Source organism: Mytilus edulis, chromosome 4, assembly GCF_963676685.1.
Source record: "Mytilus edulis chromosome 4, xbMytEdul2.2, whole genome shotgun sequence".
NCBI classification, from domain to species: Eukaryota; Metazoa; Mollusca; class Bivalvia; order Mytilida; family Mytilidae; genus Mytilus; species Mytilus edulis.
This window is the reverse complement of record NC_092347.1, coordinates 10,435,294-10,462,285: the sequence shown is the minus strand read 5'-3', so window position 1 is coordinate 10,462,285 and position 26,992 is coordinate 10,435,294. Positions and strand designations below refer to the sequence as shown.

Sequence of the window (26,992 nt, the reverse complement as noted above, 5' to 3'; positions counted from 1 at the left end):
ATGGCTAGAAAGATAAGACTTAAAAGAAAACCATTTGCAAAATTTGTGTCAGGTTTATGCATTGGAATACTTTTATCATCTTTGTATAGACATAAGATATTATCTTGTGTGCTTTTGGCAGAGAAATGTTGCCGTACAGTCCATATAAACTATAAGGTCAATATTGGCATTGATCATCTCAAATTTAATGATAACCATACTGTACCAAAAGTAGTTAAGACATCAAATGAAGGTTTAGATTTGAACAGTTACATCCACAAAAATGACAAAAGATTCCTTCTTATTGGTGTGATGACAACAAAGAACTATCTAGATACCCGGGCTGTTGCTGCTTTTTATACTTGGACCAATTCTTGTAGCGGATCCTGCAAAGTAATCTTTTTCTCCAGTGAAGGATCAAAAACTGAAAAACAAATTCCACTGGTTAGTTTAGACGGTACAGATGATTCCTATCCACCCCAGAGAAAGTCTCTTTTGATGTTGAAATACATGCATGATAACTATATCAACAACTTTGAGTGGTTCATGCGTGTTGATGACGATATTTTTTTAAGAGGAAACAAAATTGAAAAGTTTCTACGCTCTGTAAACAGCTCTGTTCCCCTTTTCATTGGTCAAGCTGGTTTTGGAAAAAAAGAAGAAAAAGGGAAACTGTTTTTGCACAGAAATGAAAACTATTGCATGGGAGGCCCTGGATTTCTGTTCAGCTACAAAACATTGAGGCATGTTGGTCCACATGTACACAATTGTATTGACAACTTGCTGACAACTCATGAAGACGTTGAAGTTGGAAGATGTGTTCGCAGATATACTGGTTTATCATGCACCTGGGCAGTTGAGGTTCGTATATATATATTGTAAGCAAGGCATGTGATTTCCTTTGACCTGGTGTAATGTTTTCCTTACTTTAATATCAATTACTCTTGGTCTCTATCTGAAATATTAAGAGAAACTGCATTCCCAAGCGAGTTAATTTTTTAAAATTTGTTTTACAATTACGATTCATATCAGTTGGTCTACTCTTTGATATTGAAGTGCTATAAAAAAAATTTAGCAAACTTTAAGTTATAATTATATACGACGTCTGGATAATAGTCGCCGATCTTTTTTACGAGGGCACTTGATCGTTAGGAGTAACGATATATGTTCACAATACAAAAAAGTGTGAAAAGCAACACAAAAATAAATAAAAAAAGTAAATATTAAATGTAATTATCTATAAATATTTAAGATAACAGATATCCTTCATCAGTATGATTATTATGTAAAATCAAACATATTAATCTTTTCTGATTTAACTATAACAGACTTGAAATTTAAACAATCACAAAGACTGCATATATATGTTAAAAACAAAATAGTTATATGCGATATGAACTGGTACACTTTTAAAGGTGTTTGCATGTCAGACATCGTTTGTTTCTGCATCACTTGCAAAAATCCACTGACGAAGAGCCTGTTTTAGAGGATAAATCAGCTTTCGCAGACACGTTCAATTACCTAACCTTTGCTAAAATTAATTAGTATTATTTTTTATCATTATCAAACTTCTATTTATTTGGGAATTTTAAATAAGCAGTCTCTGTTGTTTTTACTTTACTGTTGTCAAATTGGCAATATTATAACAGCTTATAGACCGGTCAGTGCTGTTCATTTGGATTTTTTTTCCACGCAGTCTTTGTTTTAACATCTTAACTGTCGTCACTTTTGAAATTGTACCAGTTTAGATTGCACATTATTGCGTTTGTTCTTGTATTTGATGTGGTCCAGTCATTCTTTGGTGTGGTTATCACATTACTTAATAAGGTAAAGCTACATGGCCATTTAACAAATAAATAGTTCCATTATCTGACTGATTTCCATATGGATGTTGTTGATGTGATTCGAATGAGCTTCGCTATCTATTTGGTACAAGTTAGAATTAAAGTTCGAGTTATTATTTAGAGTTATTTGGTTTGGAAAAGGGATTGACAGAAAAAATATCTGAAACAAGTACACAAAAGATACAAAATATGTCAGACATACGGGGAATATATCACTTAGTACTGTCGTTTTTCCCCTTAGTTCTAAAATGGAAGTCGTATTATAGTTATTCGCAAAATATTCGACAGCCCTGTGTCCCGCCTGAGATTGCTGCTGTAATTCTAAAAGAGTAATGTTGACAGTAAAACGTCTATTAATTGGTATAACAACTTAATTGATTTTCTCTCGATATAGAAGATTAACTCCTATACATTTTTTTTAACAATTCATGGAGGTTCACAAATTTATCATGACAAAACAAATTGATTTGGTAATTATAAATAAGAAGATGTGGTATGATTGCCAACAAGACAACCCTTAATTACATACTAAATGGCGTAGCAGCTAACACATATATTTCACTGTATTGTCTTCAACAATGAGCAAAGCCCAAACCGTATACTAGTAGTAAGCTCTAACAGGTCCATGCAGATATGGCAATTGTCAAACAATGCAAACGAGCAACATAACGAACTTAATGATGAAGTCGCCGATGACGGAATATAACTTTGGTGTGTCTCACTTCCGAGACATTAATATCAAAGGCTTGACACACATCCCATTACTTATTCTCTATTGTCAACAAATGGGAGGTATCGGACTAAGCGACAAAGCCTCAGTTCTTTGAAAAAAGATATATGTTTTTTGGAATATCTGTTTCACAGTTGACGACAGATATGTTCCAGTGGTAGAAAATACGATTCCTTCCTATTTTCCGCGTAGGTGAATTACCGAATTAAACCAATATCACTGGGCCTGTACTTTTACGAATACGAAGACGAGTGTCACACGTTGAGCAGGATCTGCCTAGTCTTCCGGATCACCTGAGATCACCCCCGGATTTTTATGGATGTATATAGCCCAGTGATACCGATCTATAGAGTTAAGCCAATTACATCTGTTTTTTACTGTTTGTTCTTGTGTTGCGTTGCTTCACTATTCACCGATGTTAAGGTTAGGTTTAGCTCTGGCAGACCTGATTTTTCCCGCCAAGTGTACATTCTTTATGTGAATGTCCCAAGTAAGGAGCCTGTCATTCAACGGTTGTCGTTGTTTCATGTGTGTAATATTTGTTTTTCATAAGTTGTTTAGTTACTAGTAAAATTGTTTACATCTACTGCATTTAAACCCTGGTGAATAGTTGTCTTATTAGCAATAACAACTCTTAATTTCGATTTCTATGTGGTGTTTTTTAAACTGTAACATTGTTTATCTTTTGAACGCATACACCTTAAAAAAAAGTAAAATCACAAAAATACTGAACTTAGAGGAAAATCAATTCGGAAAGTCCATAATCACATGGCAAAATCAAATAACAAAACGCATCAAAAACGAATGGACATGAACTGTCATATTTCTGACTTGGTACAGGCATTTTCTAATGTAGAAAATGGTGGATTGAACCTGGTTCTATAGCGCTAAACCTCTCACTTTAATGACAGTCTCATCAATTTCCGATATATTTACATTGATGCGTTAAATAAACAGACACAATAAATAAAATAGTCAAAATATGGGTACATCAGTCATCATCGTATAACAATTTTAAAAGGAACAATTTAACAGAACACAAAAACATCTACTATCTACGAACACATTCATTGATTTGAGTGTCTGACGTCAGAAAATTTTATACGTCACATAAATTTGTCGTTCAATGTGCATACAAACAATTTTAAAATTTACATAGGAATGTTAGCATACAGGGTTAAAAAATCAAAAGTATGCAAGAATAAATTTCAGAAATAGATCCGAGATTTAAACTACTAGTAGTCCAAAAGTTATATATAGAATTTTTAACAATCCAAAAATAGTTCATTCCACAACGCGATTGAATGATTTTGACGTTTGTGGTTCAACGTATATTGTAATTCATAATAGAAATATATCATAATGACATATAATAGAACAATATCATACTGACTGGATCTTTTAAAGTACAGAGTCACGTTAAATGAAGAAAAGAAATACAAAAAGTCGCATATACAAAACAAACCACCAAAAAATGAAAGCCATGCAATACAAACACATTGACGAGATGTACCGAGCCACGTGAAACGGATATCACATAAAACCATTCAACAGTAAAAGTAATATTATTAATAGAACAAAGACAAATGAAAGAACTATAAAACACGTTGTTAAGATGATAAACAACATCAATACGCAGAATCTATACATCAAGACCATCGTGTATTATTTTTTTGGAAGCTCGAGCAAATGCCCTCAAATCGCGAAAGAATATTCAAGTTCAAACTCATTTTAGATAACTACTCCAAATTCATCACTTTCGAAATCTTAATCTGAATACCACTCAAATCGTACTCGAACTCTACCTCAAACAGTAACTCAAAATCGAAGTTCAACGCAATGCTTACTCGAAGTTTAATTCTAATTATGAACTGAATCTAACTCGAAAAATTACTCTGGGTTCAATTCGAACAGTAACACGAACTTAAATTTGAACTCTTAATCGGTGGATTGCCTTAACTATTCTAGGCAAAAAACTAGTTTTTCCCAAATCGTGTTTTCATCTCATCAAGTAATGTGATAACCACATAAAGAAATGATAGGACCACACCAAATACTGGAACGAACACATCATGTCGTGTAACAATTTGAAACATCATTATGTAATTTTAAAGCCGTATAAGAAATTGGCAAATTATCATTACGAAATAACAAAACCACATCATGAAATGGACCAACTACCTAACGTTAAGCCACAAACACATCAAGTAATGTTAAAACCACTTTAACTAATAGGACAGTCATATTCAATAATGATAAAAATCTATCGAAATATCGTTGAGTAATGACCATACCATATTGATTTATACCACAGCATCATTACATAATGTCAAAACCATTCAAGTAACGACTCGAATAAAGACAATTTCACTTGTATATCAGGTAGAGGGAAATACGTGGTGGATTATATGTGTGTTCCTCATTCCAGGTTATTACTACCCGATCTGTAATCAAGCATTACAATTTTTCCAACTTTTAGGTGAAAGGGGTAAATTCCTAGATCATTCTATTCTATTGGCAGAATTTAAAACATTAACTAACATTTCCGAATATAGTAGTTCGAAAATAGTTAAGTTCAAATGCTTCAGGCTTAAATCGATTCCTAATGACTTTTTTGGGTCTGATATTCGGAAAGCAGCTCTTCAAACTTTAACTCAACGTATTGAAACAACAAGAGAGACTCAAATTCGCGTGGCGGATAATATATATTCGGATCTTTGTACTTTGATAGTCGATGAAATGAACTACAAAATTCCAGTATATGATGCAAGTAGAAAGACAAGAAAACGACAGAAAAGTTCTAAACCTTTCTGGAATGAAGAGATCGGACAACTATGAAACGCAATGCGTCTTAAGGAAAAACAGTTTCTCAGTTTTAAAGGAATATCATCTACCAGAAGGAGATTTCGGGAGGAATTTCAACATGCGCAAAAATCATTTGATAGAAAATTAAGACAATGTGAACTTCATTACCGACAATCTTTTTGTTGGAAATCGATAATATGGTTACATCGAATCCTAATGATTTCTGGGACAAAATTAAAACAAGAGTGCACACGCTGAAATGTCTCGCCTTCTATACTAATCATTGATATTATGTTGATAGTCCTAAGTATAAAGCTAAGCTTTATTACAACTGTCACATAAACTTAACATTAACCAAGATAACTAAACAAAGACCAATGAACCTTGAAAAAGAGGTCCAGGTCAGATAAACCATGTCAGGCAGACAGGTACAGCTAACAATGCTTATATACAACATATATAGTTGACACATTACTTATAGTTTAAGAAAAATAGACCAAAACACAAAAACTTAACACTGTGCAATGAACCGTGAAAATTAGGTCACGGTTAAATAAAACCTGCTCGACTGACATAAAGATCATAAAATATTTCCATACACCAAATATAGTTGACCTATGGCATATAGCATTAGATAAAAAGACCAAAACTCAAAAGCTTAATTTTGACCACTGAACCATGAAAATGAGGTCAAGGTCACATGACATCTGCCCGCTAGACATGTACACTTAACAATCATTCCATACAACAAATATAGTAGACCTATTGCATATGGTATGAGAAAAACAGACCAAAACACAAAAATTTAACTATAACCACTGAACCATGAAAATGAGGTCAAGGTCAGATGACACCTGCCAGTTGGACATGTACACCTTACAGTCCTTCCATACACCGAATATACTAGCCCTATTGCTTATAGTATCTGAGATATGGACTTGACCACCAAAACTTAACCTTGTTCACTGATCCATGAAATGAGGTCGAGGTCAAGTGAAAACTGTCTGACAGACACGAGGACCTTGCAAGGTACGAACATATCAAATATAGTTATCCTATAACTTATAATAAGAGAGAATTCAACATTACAAAAAATTTGAACTTTTTTTTCAAGTGGTCACTGAACCATGAAAATGAGGTCAAGGACATTGGATATGTGACTGACGGAAACTTCGTAACAGGAAGCATCTATATACAAAGTATGAAGCATCCAGGTCTTCCACCTTCTAAAATATAAAGCTTTTAATAAGTGAGCTAACGCCACCGCCGTAGCCGCCGCCGCCGGATCACTATCCCTATGTCGAGCTTTCTGCAACAAAAGTTGCAGGCTCGACAAAAACTAGGACCCCGAAAAATACAAAACATTACCATGGAAGTATACGGTCCAAACTGCGAAATACTAACAGATGATGCTTCAGTGCTAAAGAGATAGAAAACAGATTTTCATAATATTGACAACATGGACAATAGTACGGCGGAGTTTAATGACAATTTTCATTGACCCTTTATATGATCAAAACCTGGAACTGAATACAAACATAACTATCGATGAGATCAGGAGTTAAATACATGGGGCAAAAAATGGCAAGGCTTGTGGAATCGATAGCATACCGTATGAAGTCTTGAAATTTGAATCTGTGATAAGCGTGCTTCATTATCTGTTTCAACTAATATTTGAAACTAGTATTATTTAATCAATCTGGCGACAGGCAATAATTTGTCCAATTCTTAAAGACAAAACATCCGATGAACGAAGTCCGCTTAACTATCGTGGAATAAGTCTGCTCTCTTGTATCTCAAAACTATTTAGTGCGTTTATAAACAGCCGAGTATCTGCTTATTTAGAAACAAACGACATGTTGGCAGACGAACAGAATGGATTCCGTGCGCATCGTTCATGTGAAGACCATATTTTCACATTAAATGCAATTGTGAGGAACTGTCCAAAACCTTTTTTTAAAAAAGGCATTTGACTTTGTTGATAGAGTTATGCTACTGTACTAGATTTTTAATAAAAAAAAATCGATGGGAAAATTTATAACTCTATCAAAAGCATACCGCTTGTATTCGTTTGAATGATACTTTGACGGATTGGTTTAGTCGTAATTCCGATATTCGACAAGGCGATAATCTTTCGCCGACAATTTTCTTCATTTTCATTAATGATTTAGTGCAGGAAGTTAAAGACCTTGACCTTGGTGTTAGCATAGGAAGCTCAAATGTGTCGATACTGTTGTATGCTGACGATAAAGTGTTAATTTCATCCAATGAAAATGACATGCAAGCGATGTTGAACAAAGTCCATGACTGGTGTAAGTGATGGCGAGTACTTATCCACACTGAGAAATCGAAAGTAATTAATTTCCGCCAATCTCGTATTAAACGATCAGAATACAAGTTTAAAATTGGAGGAAATTCATAACAGACTGTCGACAAGTACAAATATCTGGTTGTTATGTTCCATGAATTTAAAGACTATAAAGTGAATGCTGAGAAATTATCGGAAGCTGGTGGGCGAGCACTCAGTGGAATTATTTCAAACATTCATAATCTTAAGAATTTTGGAATAAAGACATTTGAAAAGCTGTTTACATCATGTGTCGTACCGATTTTAGACTATCACTCATCTGTCTGGGGTTTAAAAGACTATGCATGTGTTAACTTGGTACAAAACAAAGCCATTCGTTATTTCTTAGGTGTTCATAAATTCGACCCGAAAGTTGCTACAAATGGTGATGTTGGATGACTACCATGTAAAGGAAGACACTGGTACAATATAATTAGACTATGGAACAAGCTTATTCGAATGGACGATTCACGCGTACGTAAACAGGTGTTCAACTGGGACCTTGAACGGTGTTTATACAATTGGTCATCAGATATGAAACTTATTTTGTCACACATTGACTTGGAAGATTATTTCCACCAAAAACAAACTTGTGATATTTCTCTTGTAAAAGACAGACTTTTCATGTTGTGAACCACTGAATGGGAAAACTCTATTACAAACTTTCCGAAAATGCGGACATATAACACATTCAAATCAGAATAGAAATGTGAAACATATGTTGGATTGAAACTCACTCGTGCTGAACGTTCTATACTGGCACAATTTAGATGCGGCAAACTTCCTTTGAGGATCGAAACCGGACGGTTCGTCGGAGAAGCAGAAGCTGACCGCATTTGCAAATTGGTGACTCACGTGATGTTGAAAATAATCGCCACTTCCTGGTGTTCTGTGTTTTTTACCTAGATCTTAGAAATCAACATATATTGGATATAGAACACGTTTTTAAAGCCATTTCTAAAGATGTACAATTTAAACAGCTTATCAGCAAATATCCTAGAAAAACTGCTAAATTTTTTAACAATGCATTTAATAAGAGAAAACACTTTTGGTATAGGAACAATCAAACACGAATTCTAACTTTGTCCGCTGTGAAATGATTATTATTTTGTATGTATAAATGTTTAAAGTGACTTATAGGTCCAAAGGACCGGGTGTTGATACATGTAATTACAACTGCTTATTGAAATATTGTATATTGTCATAAACACATATCACTATGATAAACAATTTGGTATTGGTATTGGTATTGGTAAAGACAAAGTATCATCATGTAATAATAATAAAATATAACGTAATACCCCATGAGACAGCGTTGACGTTCCATAGTATAGGGTTATTTCATTTTGGACCCACGATTAGATTTTTTTAAGAATGGTGATTGACATTTGAATAAAGATTCAAAATGCATTGGTCTTACTTCAATGAAATAGGAAGAGAGCCACAGAGAAATCCTTTTTTTTTCGCTAAAAAGAGAAGCATTTCCAGAAGTTCTCACATGCATGTAATGGTGGGTTTTTTTTCGTTAACAAGTCTGTGTACATCTCATAGTTTTTCCTTCTTGACTGGATGTTTGGTTTTTTTTTGTTTTTTTTTGGTTTTTTATCTCTTTTAGAAAATGAATTGAGTGATAAAAGGAATAAAACATACAAAATTCATATTGTGGAACCTTTAAAGTCTTAACTTTAAACGAATATTTACATTTATATCTAAATTTTTGGGAATTTTTTTTCCTTTTTAATGAAATACATACTGAGTTATAGTATCTCTGTTTAAACTTTATTGTATGCCTGTTCGTTTGGATTTTCATTACTTTATCTTTACAAATTTTACTCTATAGGTGTAATACTACCCAATCATAGTGCGACACAACAGCGTATGAAAACGGGTCAACAAAATATTCATTTGACTTTGAAAAATATAGAAATTAATCCTACATTTCATTGCAGTAAAACATTTCTGAGTTATAAAGATATATCTTGGGGTTTTCAAAGCACAATTCTTGTTTATTTGGTGTTTCAACAACATATTTAGGAAAATTTAGGTTACATGGTTTCGAAAGCTTATAAACAGGAAAGAAAGGGATAGTAATTATGTTATATGCAAAGAGATTTATGTTAAAATGTTTCTGTAGTACTGGACAGGGTAAAAAAAAACAATAAGGCTAATAGGGGAATAATGGTAGTATTGCACCTATATGTTATCTATATATATAAATTGAACAATTCTGTATAATTCCATTTTTCGGGAGCTCATTTAATTAATTTACTTTAAATTGACTTGTTACACCACTATTCCAGATAAGGGGAGGGTTAAGATCCCGCTAACATGTCCAAACTGATTTTTTTTTTCCTTCAAAATATTTTTTCCTTCAAAATTTCCTAAAAAATGTTTTTTTCCCTCAAAATTTTTTTTCCTCAAATTTTTTTCCCCCTCAAAATTGTTTTTTCCTCAAAATTTGGTTTCCTCAAAAAAAAAATTTCCTCAAATTTTTTTTCCTCAATTTTTTTTCCTCAAATTTTTTTTTTTCTCAAAATATGTTTCCTCAAAAAGTTTTTCTTCAAATTTTTTTTTCGTTTCCTTATTCGTTTTTTTATTCCTTTTTCGATTATCATCCTTATTCGATTTCCATTTCCTTATTCGATTTTCATTTCCTTATTCAGTTTCTTTTTCCTTTTTCAATATTCATTTCCTTATTCGGTTTCTATTTCCTTATTCAGTTTCTATTTCCTTATTGGATTTTCATTTCCTTATTCGATTTCCATTTCCTTATTCGATTTTCATTTCCTTATTCGGTTTCTTTTTCCTTTTTCAATATTCATTTCCTTTTTCGGTTTCTATTTCCTTATTCAGTTTCTATTTCCTAATTGGATTTTCATTTCCTTATTCGATTTCCATTTCCTTATGCAATTTTCATTTCCTAATTAGGTTTCTTTTTCCTTTTTCAATATTCATTTCCTTTTTCGGTTTCTATTTCCTTTTTCGGTTTCTATTTCCTTATTCAGTTTCTATTTCCTTTTTCGATTTTCATTTCCTTATTCGGTTTCCATTTCCTTTTTCGATATTCAAATTTTGAAAAATATTACAAGTCCAAACTGAATTTTTTTTTCCTACAAAATTTTTTTTCCCCAAATTTTTTTTTCCTCAAATTTTTTTTTTCCACAAAATTTTTTTCCTCAAATTTTTTTTTTCCTCAAAATTTTTTTTCCTCAAATTTTTTTTCCCTCAAAATTTTGTTTTCCTCAAAAAAAATTTTCCTCCAAATTTTTTTTTCCTCAATTTTTTTTCCTCAAATTTTTTTTTCCCTCAAAATATTTTTCTTCGAAAAGTTTTTCTTCAAAATTTTTTTTCGTTTCATTATTCGTTTTCTTTTTCCATTTTCGATTATCATTCCTTATTCGGTTTCTTTTTCCTTTTTCGATTTTCATTTCCTTATTCGGTTTCTATTTCCTTATTCAGTTTCCATTTCCTTTTTCGATATTCAAATTTTAAAAAAAATATTACAATTCCAAACTGAATATTTTTTTCTTTCAAAATTTTTTTATCTCAAAATTTTTTTCACAAGACTTTTTTTCGTTTCCTTATTCGTTTTCTTTTTCCTTTTTCGATTTTCATTTCCTTATTCGGTTTCGATTTCGATTTTGAAGTGGCTGCTATTTTGATCGGCTTCTAATAGGCTTTAATTTGGTGTATAATATGAGCAGATGGGTTAAGGCAGTCCGTTCAATTATTCAAAATAAGCCATTTCTCAAAGTTCATGCGTATTTCGATATTTAAGTTCGTCGGTACTCTTCTACTAGAGGTTTCCCGATTTGCTACGTATCTGGTACGGTTGGTACGTAACTCAACGGTTGGTGCTGTTTTGGAGAAATCATTTAATGAATGAGGTCATTTCATTCATCATGATAACATCAAAAGAATTGAAATGCATATCAGCAAAAAACTAGCTTCACGTTTTATTTGATAACGATTTCAACGTTTCTAGAACACTTTGTTTATGATTCCCTATGAAATTATTTAGTGGTACATAAGAGAATGAATCAAACAGACCTTAAGGGGGTAGACCTTGGTTCAGGGAGATAACTCTTTAAATCAGTTGAGCGTTTTTAAAAGTCAAGTTCATCCATGTATTTTAAGCATTTACCTGAAACAGATTGAAAATAATCTATGTAACCTAGAAGCTTAGAATATATTCTTAAAAAATGGTTGACATAAACGTACTGATGATTTTAAGAGTTATTTCCCTTCACCTAGGTCTACCTCCTTAAACGAACTGAGTTGACATGACTTTGATATTCTAAATATAGATTTGCGTTTGTGATTGGTATTGGTATTATTCTTTTGTTTCTTATCTATATTCGTTAACGTGTCAAATTTGTGTTAATTTCATTGTATAATTATTTCTTGCATGATTTTGAAATTAGACATTAAATATTAAACAATAAATTTCAGTCGTTTCATCAAAAGATTTTGTTTTGATGATTGGAAACCTGAGATTTTGCATTGACTCAGTGAGAAAAGGACACTCTTCTCATGTTTTTATTTTATCAACAACTTGAGACTTTTTTTCTTGAAATGCATTCCAAATAAAGTAACTGACAATTTATTGATAAATAAGACATATTTGTCTATTCTGTCGTCGATGAAAAACACCAATATAAAAAGGAAGATATGACATAATTGCCAATGAGACAACTCTCCACCACAGGCACTTGTCTGAGGCAAGTGCATGTGTTCTCCACATGAGACCAAATGACACAGAAATAAACAACTATAATAGATCACCGTACGGCCTTCAACATTGAACAAAGCCCATCCCGCATAGTCCGCTTTAAAAGTCTCCGAAATGTCAAGTGCTAACAAATTTCAAACAAGAAAACTGACGGCCTAATTTATGTACAAAATATGAACGAAAAACAAATATTTAACATAGCAACAAACGAGAACCACTGAATTAATTTACAGTTTCCTGACTTGGGATAGGCATATATACATACATAATGTGGCGGCGTTAAACATGTAACTTTGACAGTGGTGTAACAGTACAACATAAGAGCGAACTATAAAAATCAGTTGAAAAAGACTTAAGCCTGACTTAACTCAGATCATGAGATACAAATAGAAATACACCTTGCTAAAACACAGAGTGTACGTGGCCTGGTACATATCTGAGAGTTTTTCCGGTTATTAACAGCTAGTTCAAAGCAAAAAACAAATAATAAACGAAATCATGCATCCTAGACTAAATAATTAATCATCATAGAATTAAAAAGACTAGAATAATTATTAATTAAATTATACTGACATTGTATTCTTTAAATATCTTATAAACGATCTTTTAATTGAAGCTTTCCTTCCACTTTTATTGGTAAAATATCGCATACGTGTGTATTACGATTTATTTTGAAAATGCTGAAAATATATTGATTGATTGATTGTTGGTTTCTCAACGTTCAGTGGCAAATATTTCATGAATATTCAGGACGAGAACAATTTAACAATAAATACAATAGGTAGGTCTCGTAATAATTGAGGCCAACCGGGATGATGATCAGGGAAATTTTGACTGCCACAGGAAGATGAGGGTATATTGGATAGGGACATGAATTTTGCCTTGCATCAGGTAACCTACGAACCTCTCAAAGAGTTGTTGTAAGGGTTCTTAACGTACAAAGAGCATGACTTTCTCTTAACACGAGGCATCGGACTTAATCTATCTTAAATATGTATTTGTTTCTAATAAAATGCATAGTTTCAGCTTTCGCGTATGCAGTACGCATGTGTTGTACTATGTTTAAGATGAAACTCACAATTGGTTAATGTAATAGACCTTCACAGTCCTTGTTTCACAGTTGTTAAACAACAACTAGAAGTTTTTAACGACCTTGATTGGCAATTAAAACATCCAATTGTTGTATTAGAATTGTGAATTTAAAAGACCTTCACAGTCCTTGTTACACATTTGTATAAAAGGTTTTGTATTTATGTTTATCATAATATACATTTTCAATAAGGCCGATTTTATATGTTAAAATAGCTCTTATTCTATCATGGTTTTGAAAGCCTACCCCAAAAAATTGCCAACTTATTCAATTTAAACTGTTGTATCTGTATAACAGGCGATTATTTGAAAAAAAATGAAAATATTTTATTTTTAGCTTGTTTATGTCTGTGCAATTTCAAGGGAAACAAATCTTAATCACAAACCGTTCGTTGCAACGGTTACTACTTGCAACGGTTGTTTGAAAGCATAATCGAGTACACACAATGTCGTTTGTTATGAACGTTGCGAAATATATTGATTATATACCTTTTGTTCCTCTCTTAATACGCTTTCGAATGGGGTATAAAGTTTATCTGTAAATACGGGCTGAAGGGTCACAGCAGTCCATTCAATTATTCAAAATATCCATTTCATTATTCAAAATTGGCTATTTCCTAATTTTCACGCGTGTTTTGGCATTTAGGTCCTCCGTAACCCCTCTAATGGTCATTGCCGCACATATTGTTTATTATCAGTGTATTTCTCTATCAATAAGCTTTTTATTGGTGTATAATTTTTATCGTAATTAGGAGCTGACGGGTTGCAGCAGTCCGTTCCATTATACAAAATAAGCTATTTCTCAATGTTCACGCGTATTTCGATATCAAGTCCGTCGGTACTCCTCTTATATGCGTTGCGGAACATATTGACTATATACCTTTTGCTCCTCTCTTAATAAGCTTACGAATGAGTTATAAGGTTTATCTATTATTCGGGGCTGAAGGGTAACAGCAGTCCATTCAATTATTCAAAATATCCATTTCATTATTCAAAATTGGCTATTCCTTAATTTTCACGCGTGTTTTGTCATTTAGGTCCTCCGTGACCCCTCTAATGGTCATTGCTGCACAATCAACTTGTTATATCTTTAATCAGAGGATGAAGAATAGCAAAGGTCCAGAGAAAATAAAAAAAGACAACGTAGAGTATTTTAATTTTGATATATATATATATATATGTTTTGGTATTCAGGTTGTCCATACATGGAATTTCTTTTAAAAATAGTTAAGAAAAAGCCATAAGTTTATATCCTCCGAAACTAAATAAATAAATGAAATTAAAGATTTACAGAGTGTTTTTTTATAATAATTTGAATGATCGTTTGATAACACTAAAATGACGAATTTAAAAATACGTAATTTAGCTACAGTGTCAGTTATTTTTATTTCACTATTCACCGCTCCAACTTGAAAAATGAAACCTAAACTATTTCATCATTCATTACTTAACATTGAATAGTGAATAGTGAACTAGTTCATTATTCATTATTGAATTTTGAATAATGAATAATGAATAATGGACGTACTTCAGCGCGGTAAAAATGACAAGTATGATGGTTTTTTTTCTGTGCCCGGTAAAAAGACCACCTACATAATGTAGTGTTCTAGTACTTCCCAGATCTATGGACAAACCGACAGGCAGGACGGAACACTCTTAGTTAATCATATGTACATACCACCTAAAACTTCATTTTTGAGGGATTATATATATACATACAACCTCTAGTAACTTACCCTGTATTTCACTTGAAATATGTCTCGTTTTATACTAATGTATAAGTGAAATAGTCGGGCAATCCATGACAGATTTTGCCAAGTAGCCTTTGCCAGCTGTTCATATTAAATTGTTCATATTGCCTCGCATATGTGTGTCTTCTATGCCACATACAACTGTGACGATATTGACTTTAGCAAACAATTCTGCTCAAACCGGTGCTAGGGACTGTCTTTCAACTTTCATTGAAACGAGAATGATTAAATTTTCTCTGTGTAAAAGATCTCAATGTATTTGTCAAGAGAACAGCAATAAAGACGCTGTTTCTTTACTGCAAATGTATTGTGTATATGTCTTGATTTTGATGTCGGGCAAACTTATGAAAGAAAACGGAAACACCAAAATCAGTATTTTTTTTTTAATTTGTTAAGGCGCATAACCCTAGACTGGTATAAATGACGCCACCAAAATTCAAATGTGATCTGTATTTTGTTGTAATACGGATTGTGTATAAGTTTCTTAACATTTTGTTGAGGCAAACTCAAGATAAAAGAACAAAAACTAATTTCTTGACGTACGGACATACACACAGACAAAGCTGGAAAAACTTAATGCCCCCTCCACTATAAGTCATATTTCATTGAATAACCCGATGTTTTCATCACTTAGTAACGATAATTGCTATCTATATCCTATTCTTTTTTATTTATATAAAGTTCCGGAAAAAATTTCCCTAACCGATATTAATTAGAGTCTTTTAAATAACTAGAAGGAATTCCGATCTATATATAGAAAATTATTGACCTGGCTACTGAGGTTGTCATTTGTCGCTTCTGTACAAGGAGTCAAAAACGGGGCATGTAATATCAAAATCGGGAATACGCTGGCATTTCATAATCTATCATGTATTGTTACGTAGGGACATTTGTTCTTACGAAACAGCTTATAAATGCACATCTTATACAGGGGCAGATCCAGCCATTTTAAAAAGGGAGCGGGTTCAAACTATATGTCCCTGTTCAAATGCATTGATCGGCCGAAAAAGGGAGGTTCCAGCCCCGGAACCCCCTTCTGGATCCGTCACTGTTACAACATTTTGATGTCTCATATAGACTTTCCAGTTCGTTTTTCATTGTATACTAGAAAGATCTAATTTTTGTCTGAATTGGTGAACCCTTTTTTTAACGATAAAGAGTAATAAGGAAATGAAAATTGAATAAGGAAATAGAAACTGAATAAAGAAATAGAAATAGAAACCCAATAAGGAAATGGAAATCTAATATTATAACAATGAAATAAAAACCCAATAAGGAAATAGAAACCGAACAAGGAATGAAAATCGAATAAGGAAAAAGTTACCGAATAAGGAAATGAAAATTGAATTAGGAAATAGAAACCGAATAAGGAAATGAAAATTGAATAAGGAAATAGACACCAAATAAGGAAATAGAAACCGAATAAGTAAAAAGTTACCGAATAAGGAAATGAAAATCGAATAAGGAAAAAGAAACCGAATAAGGAATGTTATTACATTGGTTGCAATGAATTACATTGATTTCCCAGTTAAATAAAAACCGATAATTTCACATGTGGTTATTTCACTCTCTGACATCATACAATAAGTACCGATTATCAGGTTATCTGCATGTTGATATCGTAAAATATCAGCTGCGAGACATAATATGAAGCTTTTTGTCGAGTGAGCGTAGCGAACGAGATCAACAAGCCTTTATATAATGTCATTGCGACAAGCAGCTGATATTTTACAATATCAATATGCAGATAATCTGATAATCGATTTATCGGGCTATATTTGCGTGTTTCGGAAGTGTTTTCTTTGTTTCACCAGCACACAAAAGATGACTTGATAAGTTCGGGTCAAAGTTATTAACGTCGGTTCAAACATTATGACGTCGCTGATATGTCAGGGTCAAAGTTATTAAGGCCGGGTCAACGTATTTGACGTCACAAAGACATGATACGGAATAATATTATTAATTTGTATATTTTAACAAATTTGATTCGTTAAGGGATAGTCACATGTTAAACTATATTTTCGAAGGTAGAGAGAAAACGGCGGATAGCAAAAAGCATATTGCACGGTTATTTTTAGAAAATATAAAAACCGATAAACTTTGTGACGTCATGTATTGAATTTCAGGATATTGTTAAACGATCTTAACGTTTTGAAACAGATGATATCTGTGATCGATTATTTGACGGAAAAAATCTTCAAATACTTAAGATGACAAAAACAAACAAAAAAAAAAGCAATTGAAATAACAACTAATATTTTGTATTGTTAAGGAGACAATATGATATCTATAAAATTCCAACAAAATCAAATGACGATTTTGATACAAATATGGTCGGAAATTAATAATATAACAAATATAGCCTTTGTATGAGGTCAATACAGGATATATCGACTCAAAGAAGTATATCGACCTCGGACTACGTTCTCAGTCAATATACTTCTTTCAGGTCAATATATCCTTGTATCGACCTCATACAAAGGCTATATTTGTATAATATTAAGAGCTAAATAGAGTGATATAGACAGTGGGACGACCGATAATGTGGCGTTGTCAAGACGTCGATAACGTCGGATCAAAACAAATTGTGAATGCGTAGGAAAAACATATAGTTCCTTACATTTCTAACTAACATTAATTTCTTAAAAAAAAGCCATTAGCCAATGTAATAAAAAGTATAACTAATCACCGTATTTGGATATAAAAAATAAGACAACTTGTGACCGAACGCCGCTATGGATCACTGGTGGTAAGCGGATGGTCGTAACTTAAAGTTACGACCATCCGAAGATGGGAGACAACTCTAGGGATACATTTTTCTTTTCCGATTTTCGTGCAGTAAAAAAATGTTTCAGTAATACCGCTTGTCTCATACATACTTATCGTCAGTGCGTTGAGATTGAAACAAAATTTGATACATAAAAACATTCCAATTTTCGTAAAATGATCATTCAATAATTCGAGCATGATGGTCGTAACTAAAAAAACAAAACTGTTCAGGATGGTCGTAACTTAAAATTGTGATGGTCGTAACTCTTTATTAAATAGGACCTAATAAGACAAGTCAATAGTTTTAAACGTGTCTTTTGTTATATGAATATATTATATGATATATTTGTGAAGTTGATTTCACTAAATGATAAAAACTAAAAGAGGTGAAGAGAGGGATACCTGTAAAGTGCGAAAGGAAAGAAAATTGGAACGAATCGAAAAAAAAACCAATACAAAATGAAATGCCCAGTCACTGTTACTTAAAATATAATGTATAAAATCAACCAAGAGGCAACTAAATATAAGCTGTTAAGTTTAATAACAATATAAATTCTCAAAAGTGGAGAATTCATTTTAACACACAGCTCTGGTTATGATCATTCTTAGTTACGAATTAAGAAAAGGCGATGTTAACAAATTTGACATCACATGAAATAACAGTATCCTGATTTATTTTCTTTATATTTTGCATGTATTGAAAAGATAAACTTTTTAAAAACTAGTATGTACCTACTAGGTGGAATTTAAAAGAAAAATCTACAATTTAAAATTGATTTTAAGTCGAAAGAGCATAAGTAAGGAGTCAAAATAATGTTATGAGGATCGTTATCGAGACAAGACCATTTTCGCGAATTCGCAGGTCCGTAATGGAATTAAACAACATACATCTTATTCTTAGCCTGGATTTTTAGAAGTCGTATTGTCATTTGGTATATAGTCAAGCTGAATGATTATAAGGTGCAAATTCGAAGTTCAGGTATAATTATTACCCGTGGTTTTAGAAAATTCTGTTTACGCCTATTGGTACCATGCTATCCGTTATACATCTTTGTCTTTCTTATGGAAAATACCATGAACCCTGGACCACACGTTTTTCATTCCCAATTCATAAAGGGAATGATGCATCCGATCTTAATAACAATCGAGGAATTACAATTACTGATTCATTGGGGAAGCCTTTTTAATAAGATACTTAATACACGTCTTTGTAAATCCTTAGATAAATATCATATCATTGATGAGAGCCAAATTTGGTTTACCGAAAGAAAAAAAAACACGACCATCTGACCATATGTTCATTCTAAAAACTATTATAAATAAGTATTGTAATACAAGAGAAGGTAGAATGTTTGCCTGCTTTGTTGATTTCCAGAAGGCTTTTGATACTGTCATTCACCCAGGGATAAAACTTAAAACTTAAGCTATTGAATATAGTTAGAGAGTATGATAAGAGATCTCTTTAGAACTAAAGTTGGAGTAAAACAGGGAGACAATTTGAGTCCAAACTTGTTTAAATTTTTTATAAATGAACCTCCTGATTGTGTTAAAAGTTCACCTGATCCAGCTGTTGTTTATTCACGACCAGCCTATTCTTTACTATACATATGCTGATGATCTTGCCATTTTTTCAACTACAGCAAAAAAATGTAGATCAGGCTTATCCTAAGATTCTTTCAGAAAGACTACGCATTAAATTTTGTCAATCTTTCTTAACTCGGTAGATTCACTCTGTATTTTGTCATTGCAAAGTCTATGATCAGATACTGGCACAGGCTTGACAATTTGGGATCTTCGTTCCACTACTAGAGGAGGCATATTTAGAGTCAAAATTACTACACGAGTTAAAAAAAATTCATTCACAGTATGGATCCTTAAACTTCTTTCTAAAGAATATGGGGGTCAGCAATTCACATTGTTTACTATATGCTGATGATAATGTATTTTTTTTGAATTTCAGCAAAAGGACTTCAGCAAACAGTATTCATACATAGCTTGTAGCCAGGATAATATTTAAAAGATAGATCTTTATGCTTCAACTCAGCGTGCTGGTCTTTTAAATCTGAGTACATTCATACAATATAAACATATAACATAAATATTATTTTCAGTCTTTTAAATAACTAGAAGGAATTCCGATCTATATATAGAAAATTATTGACCTGGCTACTGAGGTTGTCATTTGTCGCTTCTGTACAAGGAGTCAAAAACGGGGCATGTAATATCAAAATCGGGAATACGCTGGCATTTCATAATCTATCATGTATTGTTACGTAGGGACATTTGTTCTTACGAAACAGCTTATAAATGCACATCTTATACAGGGGCAGATCCAGCCATTTTAAAAAGGGAGCGGGTTCAAACTATATGTCCCTGTTCAAATGCATTGATCGGCCGAAAAAGGGAGGTTCCAGCCCCGGAACCCCCTTCTGGATCCGTCACTGTTACAACATTTTGATGTCTCATATAGACTTTCCAGTTCGTTTTTCATTGTATACTAGAAAGATCTAATTTTTGTCTGAATTGGTGAACCCTTTTTTTAACGATAAAGAGTAATAAGGAAATGAAAATTGAATAAGGAAATAGAAACTGAATAAAGAAATAGAAATAGAAACCCAATAAGGAAATGGAAATCTAATATTATAACAATGAAATAAAAACCCAATAAGGAAATAGAAACCGAACAAGGAATGAAAATCGAATAAGGAAAAAGTTACCGAATAAGGAAATGAAAATTGAATTAGGAAATAGAAACCGAATAAGGAAATGAAAATTGAATAAGGAAATAGACACCAAATAAGGAAATAGAAACCGAATAAGTAAAAAGTTACCGAATAAGGAAATGAAAATCGAATAAGGAAAAAGAAACCGAATAAGGAATGTTATTACATTGGTTGCAATGAATTACATTGATTTCCCAGTTAAATAAAAACCGATAATTTCACATGTGGTTATTTCACTCTCTGACATCATACAATAAGTACCGATTATCAGGTTATCTGCATGTTGATATCGTAAAATATCAGCTGCGAGACATAATATGAAGCTTTTTGTCGAGTGAGCGTAGCGAACGAGATCAACAAGCCTTTATATAATGTCATTGCGACAAGCAGCTGATATTTTACAATATCAATATGCAGATAATCTGATAATCGATTTATCGGGCTATATTTGCGTGTTTCGGAAGTGTTTTCTTTGTTTCACCAGCACACAAAAGATGACTTGATAAGTTCGGGTCAAAGTTATTAACGTCGGTTCAAACATTATGACGTCGCTGATATGTCAGGGTCAAAGTTATTAAGGCCGGGTCAACGTATTTGACGTCACAAAGACATGATACGGAATAATATTATTAATTTGTATATTTTAACAAATTTGATTCGTTAAGGGATAGTCACATGTTAAACTATATTTTCGAAGGTAGAGAGAAAACGGCGGATAGCAAAAAGCATATTGCACGGTTATTTTTAGAAAATATAAAAGCCGATAAACTTTGTGACGTCATGTATTGAATTTCAGGATATTGTTAAACGATCTTAACGTTTTGAAACAGATGATATCTGTGATCGATTATTTGACGGAAAAAATCTTCAAATACTTAAGATGACAAAAACAAACAAAAAAAAAAGCAATTGAAATAACAACTAATATTTTGTATTGTTAAGGAGACAATATGATATCTATAAAATTCCAACAAAATCAAATGACGATTTTGATACAAATATGGTCGGAAATTAATAATATAACAAATATAGCCTTTGTATGAGGTCAATACAGGATATATCGACTCAAAGAAGTATATCGACCTCGGACTACGTTCTCAGTCAATATACTTCTTTCAGGTCAATATATCCTTGTATCGACCTCATACAAAGGCTATATTTGTATAATATTAAGAGCTAAATAGAGTGATATAGACAGTGGGACGACCGATAATGTGGCGTTGTCAAGACGTCGATAACGTCGGATCAAAACAAATTGTGAATGCGTAGGAAAAACATATAGTTCCTTACATTTCTAACTAACATTAATTTCTTAAAAAAAAGCCATTAGCCAATGTAATAAAAAGTATAACTAATCACCGTATTTGGATATAAAAAATAAGACAACTTGTGACCGAACGCCGCTATGGATCACTGGTGGTAAGCGGATGGTCGTAACTTAAAGTTACGACCATCCGAAGATGGGAGACAACTCTAGGGATACATTTTTCTTTTCCGATTTTCGTGCAGTAAAAAAATGTTTCAGTAATACCGCTTGTCTCATACATACTTATCGTCAGTGCGTTGAGATTGAAACAAAATTTGATACATAAAAACATTCCAATTTTCGTAAAATGATCATTCAATAATTCGAGCATGATGGTCGTAACTAAAAAAACAAAACTGTTCAGGATGGTCGTAACTTAAAATTGTGATGGTCGTAACTCTTTATTAAATAGGACCTAATAAGACAAGTCAATAGTTTTAAACGTGTCTTTTGTTATATGAATATATTATATGATATATTTGTGAAGTTGATTTCACTAAATGATAAAAACTAAAAGAGGTGAAGAGAGGGATACCTGTAAAGTGCGAAAGGAAAGAAAATTGGAACGAATCGAAAAAAAAACCAATACAAAATGAAATGCCCAGTCACTGTTACTTAAAATATAATGTATAAAATCAACCAAGAGGCAACTAAATATAAGCTGTTAAGTTTAATAACAATATAAATTCTCAAAAGTGGAGAATTCATTTTAACACACAGCTCTGGTTATGATCATTCTTAGTTACGAATTAAGAAAAGGCGATGTTAACAAATTTGACATCACATGAAATAACAGTATCCTGATTTATTTTCTTTATATTTTGCATGTATTGAAAAGATAAACTTTTTAAAAACTAGTATGTACCTACTAGGTGGAATTTAAAAGAAAAATCTACAATTTAAAATTGATTTTAAGTCGAAAGAGCATAAGTAAGGAGTCAAAATAATGTTATGAGGATCGTTATCGAGACAAGACCATATCCGCGAATTCGCAGGTCCGTAATGGAATTAAACAACATACATCTTATTCTTAGCCTGGATTTTTAGAAGTCGTATTGTCATTTGGTATATAGTCAAGCTGAATGATTATAAGGTGCAAATTCGAAGTTCAGGTATAATTATTACCCGTGGTTTTAGAAAATTCTGTTTACGCCTATTGGTACCATGCTATCCGTTATACATCTTTGTCTTTCTTATGGAAAATACCATGAACCCTGGACCACACGTTTTTCATTCCCAATTCATAAAGGGAATGATGCATCCGATCTTAATAACAATCGAGGAATTACAATTACTGATTCATTGGGGAAGCCTTTTTAATAAGATACTTAATACACGTCTTTGTAAATCCTTAGATAAATATCATATCATTGATGAGAGCCAAATTTGGTTTACCGAAAGAAAAAAAAACACGACCATCTGACCATATGTTCATTCTAAAAACTATTATAAATAAGTATTGTAATACAAGAGAAGGTAGAATGTTTGCCTGCTTTGTTGATTTCCAGAAGGCTTTTGATACTGTCATTCACCCAGGGATAAAACTTAAAACTTAAGCTATTGAATATAGTTAGAGAGTATGATAAGAGATCTCTTTAGAACTAAAGTTGGAGTAAAACAGGGAGACAATTTGAGTCCAAACTTGTTTAAATTTTTTATAAATGAACCTCCTGATTGTGTTAAAAGTTCACCTGATCCAGCTGTTGTTTATTCACGACCAGCCTATTCTTTACTATACATATGCTGATGATCTTGCCATTTTTTCAACTACAGCAAAAAAATGTAGATCAGGCTTATCCTAAGATTCTTTCAGAAAGACTACGCATTAAATTTTGTCAATCTTTCTTAACTCGGTAGATTCACTCTGTATTTTGTCATTGCAAAGTCTATGATCAGATACTGGCACAGGCTTGACAATTTGGGATCTTCGTTCCACTACTAGAGGAGGCATATTTAGAGTCAAAATTACTACACGAGTTAAAAAAAATTCATTCACAGTATGGATCCTTAAACTTCTTTCTAAAGAATATGGGGGTCAGCAATTCACATTGTTTACTATATGCTGATGATAATGTATTTTTTTTGAATTTCAGCAAAAGGACTTCAGCAAACAGTATTCATACATAGCTTGTAGCCAGGATAATATTTAAAAGATAGATCTTTATGCTTCAACTCAGCGTGCTGGTCTTTCAAATCTGAGTACATTCATACAATATAAACATATAACATAAATATTATTTTCAACCTGCATATGTATGTGATAGTTGCCGCAGTACATTTAGTTCTACCTTGTTATATTATCTTAGCTACAAGGCTGGCTATAAACTACTAATATTTGATCTTACTCTTAAATTCAAAGCGTGTATCATTGTAAAATATATACCTGCATATATGTATGCAATATTTGCCACAGTACATTTAGTTCTACCTTATAATATTATCCTGGCTACAAGCCTGTCTACAAACTACTGATATTTGATCTTACTCTTAAATTCAACGCGTGTAGCATTGTAAAATATCTCAACCTTATTCATACTTTCTAGGTTAACACAATGTTCATTGCGACACCATGGATTAAGTTTTTATTCTGAACCGATACTTAGAACAATTATCAATGATATACCGCAAGATCGTCATGTAATCAATAAAAAATAAAGACAACACGATAAAAACACCAGGCATTTGTGGATTTTCATTAATCATGATTCACCAAAAGCCGAATATTTGAAAGCCAATGGTTTATAAAAACTGCAATAGCTGATTAAAAATTAAAGAAGATTGTTCAAAATTGTACGTTCAATAAGGAGACGACCATTTGATATTCTGGGGGGGGGGGGGGGGCAGGGCCAGGAGGATTTTGAAAATAGATAACTCAGCCTTGATAATCAAAAAAATAAATGGTTTGTTCTGTGGTAGTTTGAAAATAAATTACCTGACTTGCAATGTATAGAAAATAAATAACTCAGCAGGTCTAATCGAAAGTATGAGATGGCACCAGATTCTTCATAAATTCATCTTTTTTCCCCAAAAAAATCGGGAAACACTTCCCAATTTTTTTAATAAAAAAAGTATAAATATTATTTAAATATACTTGAAATGTCTGAAAATTGGTTTCATTTAACTTGAAGTATATTGTCTCAGGAAACCTTACCTCACCTTTATTTTAACAGGGCCGTAACTCCATGTAGGACATTTCAAAACCAAATGCTGGTCTCCATATCAAATTGTGTTCACGGCCTTGCAAGAAGAAAGTTCTGTTTTCCCTCAGACTTATAGCCCTGATTTTTCGGGATCAATGTTTCTTATTTTATTTGTCTTTTGTTCATTGATTGCCCTTCTGTATTCTGTTAGTGTTGCATTCCTTTTGTAATCTAGTAATTTTGTTATGAACTTGATCATGAGTTTAAAAAAAAAACCAGCAGCCACAGGCTTAACTATGTGAATTCCATTTTTGCTTTATCATGCACATTGGTCTATTGATGTTTTCCCTAGAATCTTCAGTCTTACACTGAATTTATACATTTTGCTTTGAGACCAAAATATTGTCAAAAAATTATTAAAACAAAACTTCATTTTCAGATTATGAAAGGGTCTTCCGAACACCCAGAAAGCATGATTTTGCATCATTTGTTTTATAGCTTCTTGGGCCTTCAGTGGCTCCAAAACCCTTCAAAAAAATGTTTGCCTCACTCCGCTCGGCGTAGTAGCTTTGCCAATACATTTAAAAGTGCCTAGTTATTACTAAACTTAACACTATGTGTATATGCAATTGGGAATTTAAAAGATTCATTTCTGCAGAGGGGGGTGATTAATCTAATTAAATGGTACATAATGACTTGACTGTACTATATGTATTATTTATAAACATAGTTGTGAAAATGAATAATCAGTCCCTTTCTTTAATGAAAATGAAAAATCTTGCTTCAATAGTGCAGAAAATAAATAATCTGTTCTCTTAGTTTGCAAAAATAAATAACCGATCAAAAACAAATCCTCCTGCCCCCCCCCCCCCCCCCTCCCCAGAATATCAAATGGTCGTCCCCTAATTTCATCTGCCGACATGATTGCAGGAAATAAAAAGTCGTAAATAAAAAAATATCTGAAAGCAAATATTCAACAATTTATGCCTTAACGTACAGTAAAAATATATTAAGGGCATACGATACAGTTACAGGGAAGGTAATGACGTTGTTAACGTAAAATGTTATTTTCGCGACGTCAAACTGTGACATATCGGGAAAAGATGCATTTTCGACTGATTTTTATCCTTCAAACTGATTTAATTTGAAAACTAGTTCATGGACCCCTATTTTTTAAAACAGCAATTTGTTTCATTTTGCAAGGAGATTATGTGACCCAAATTTTATAAAACTGTAAATAGCGTAATTTTTTCAATTTTGATAAACATGCAGCAAAAAATGACGTTTTTTCCTCTATCCATGAACATTTGATAAATATAGAGTTATTTCGGAATAAAAATTGCATAATTTTTAATGATACTTATAAAATACAGAAATTACCGATTATTTAACAAAAACCATTTTGTGTTTATCTTTTAAAACAAAAAAGTTATGTCTTTCTTTCGAAAAAGAAAATACGGACATAAATCTGAATTTTGAGCAAATATACAAAATTTCAAACTCATTTTACTCAAAAAGTAGCCCATGACGGTATATTTTTTATTACATATTTGATTTAAGGAGGTAAAAAATAGCCTATACGCAAATGTTCATCAACTTGTAAATACAGGTTCAAAACTGTATCGTATGCCCTTAATACTCAACCCTAACATACTATTTGGCTTAATACGAGTTGATTAGTTTTCAGTTTCTCCTAAATGATGGTCGTTTAGAACATATCAAAAATGTATGATTGATAAGTTTATTAACATGGTTATGCATGTGCACAGTACTTTTG

The 26,992-nt window shown here is 32.4% G+C and overlaps 1 protein-coding gene across 1 annotated transcript in view; it reads left to right on the top strand.

The window, feature by feature from the left end:
• The window catches only part of LOC139518662 (chondroitin sulfate synthase 1-like), a 32,452-nt gene continuing 5,460 nt past the window's right edge, over window positions 1-26,992 (top strand). The window contains exon 1 of the mRNA XM_071310136.1: window positions 1-840. Coding sequence (XP_071166237.1) covers window positions 1-840 — 840 coding nt within the window. The remainder of the gene's footprint in view (window positions 841-26,992) is intronic.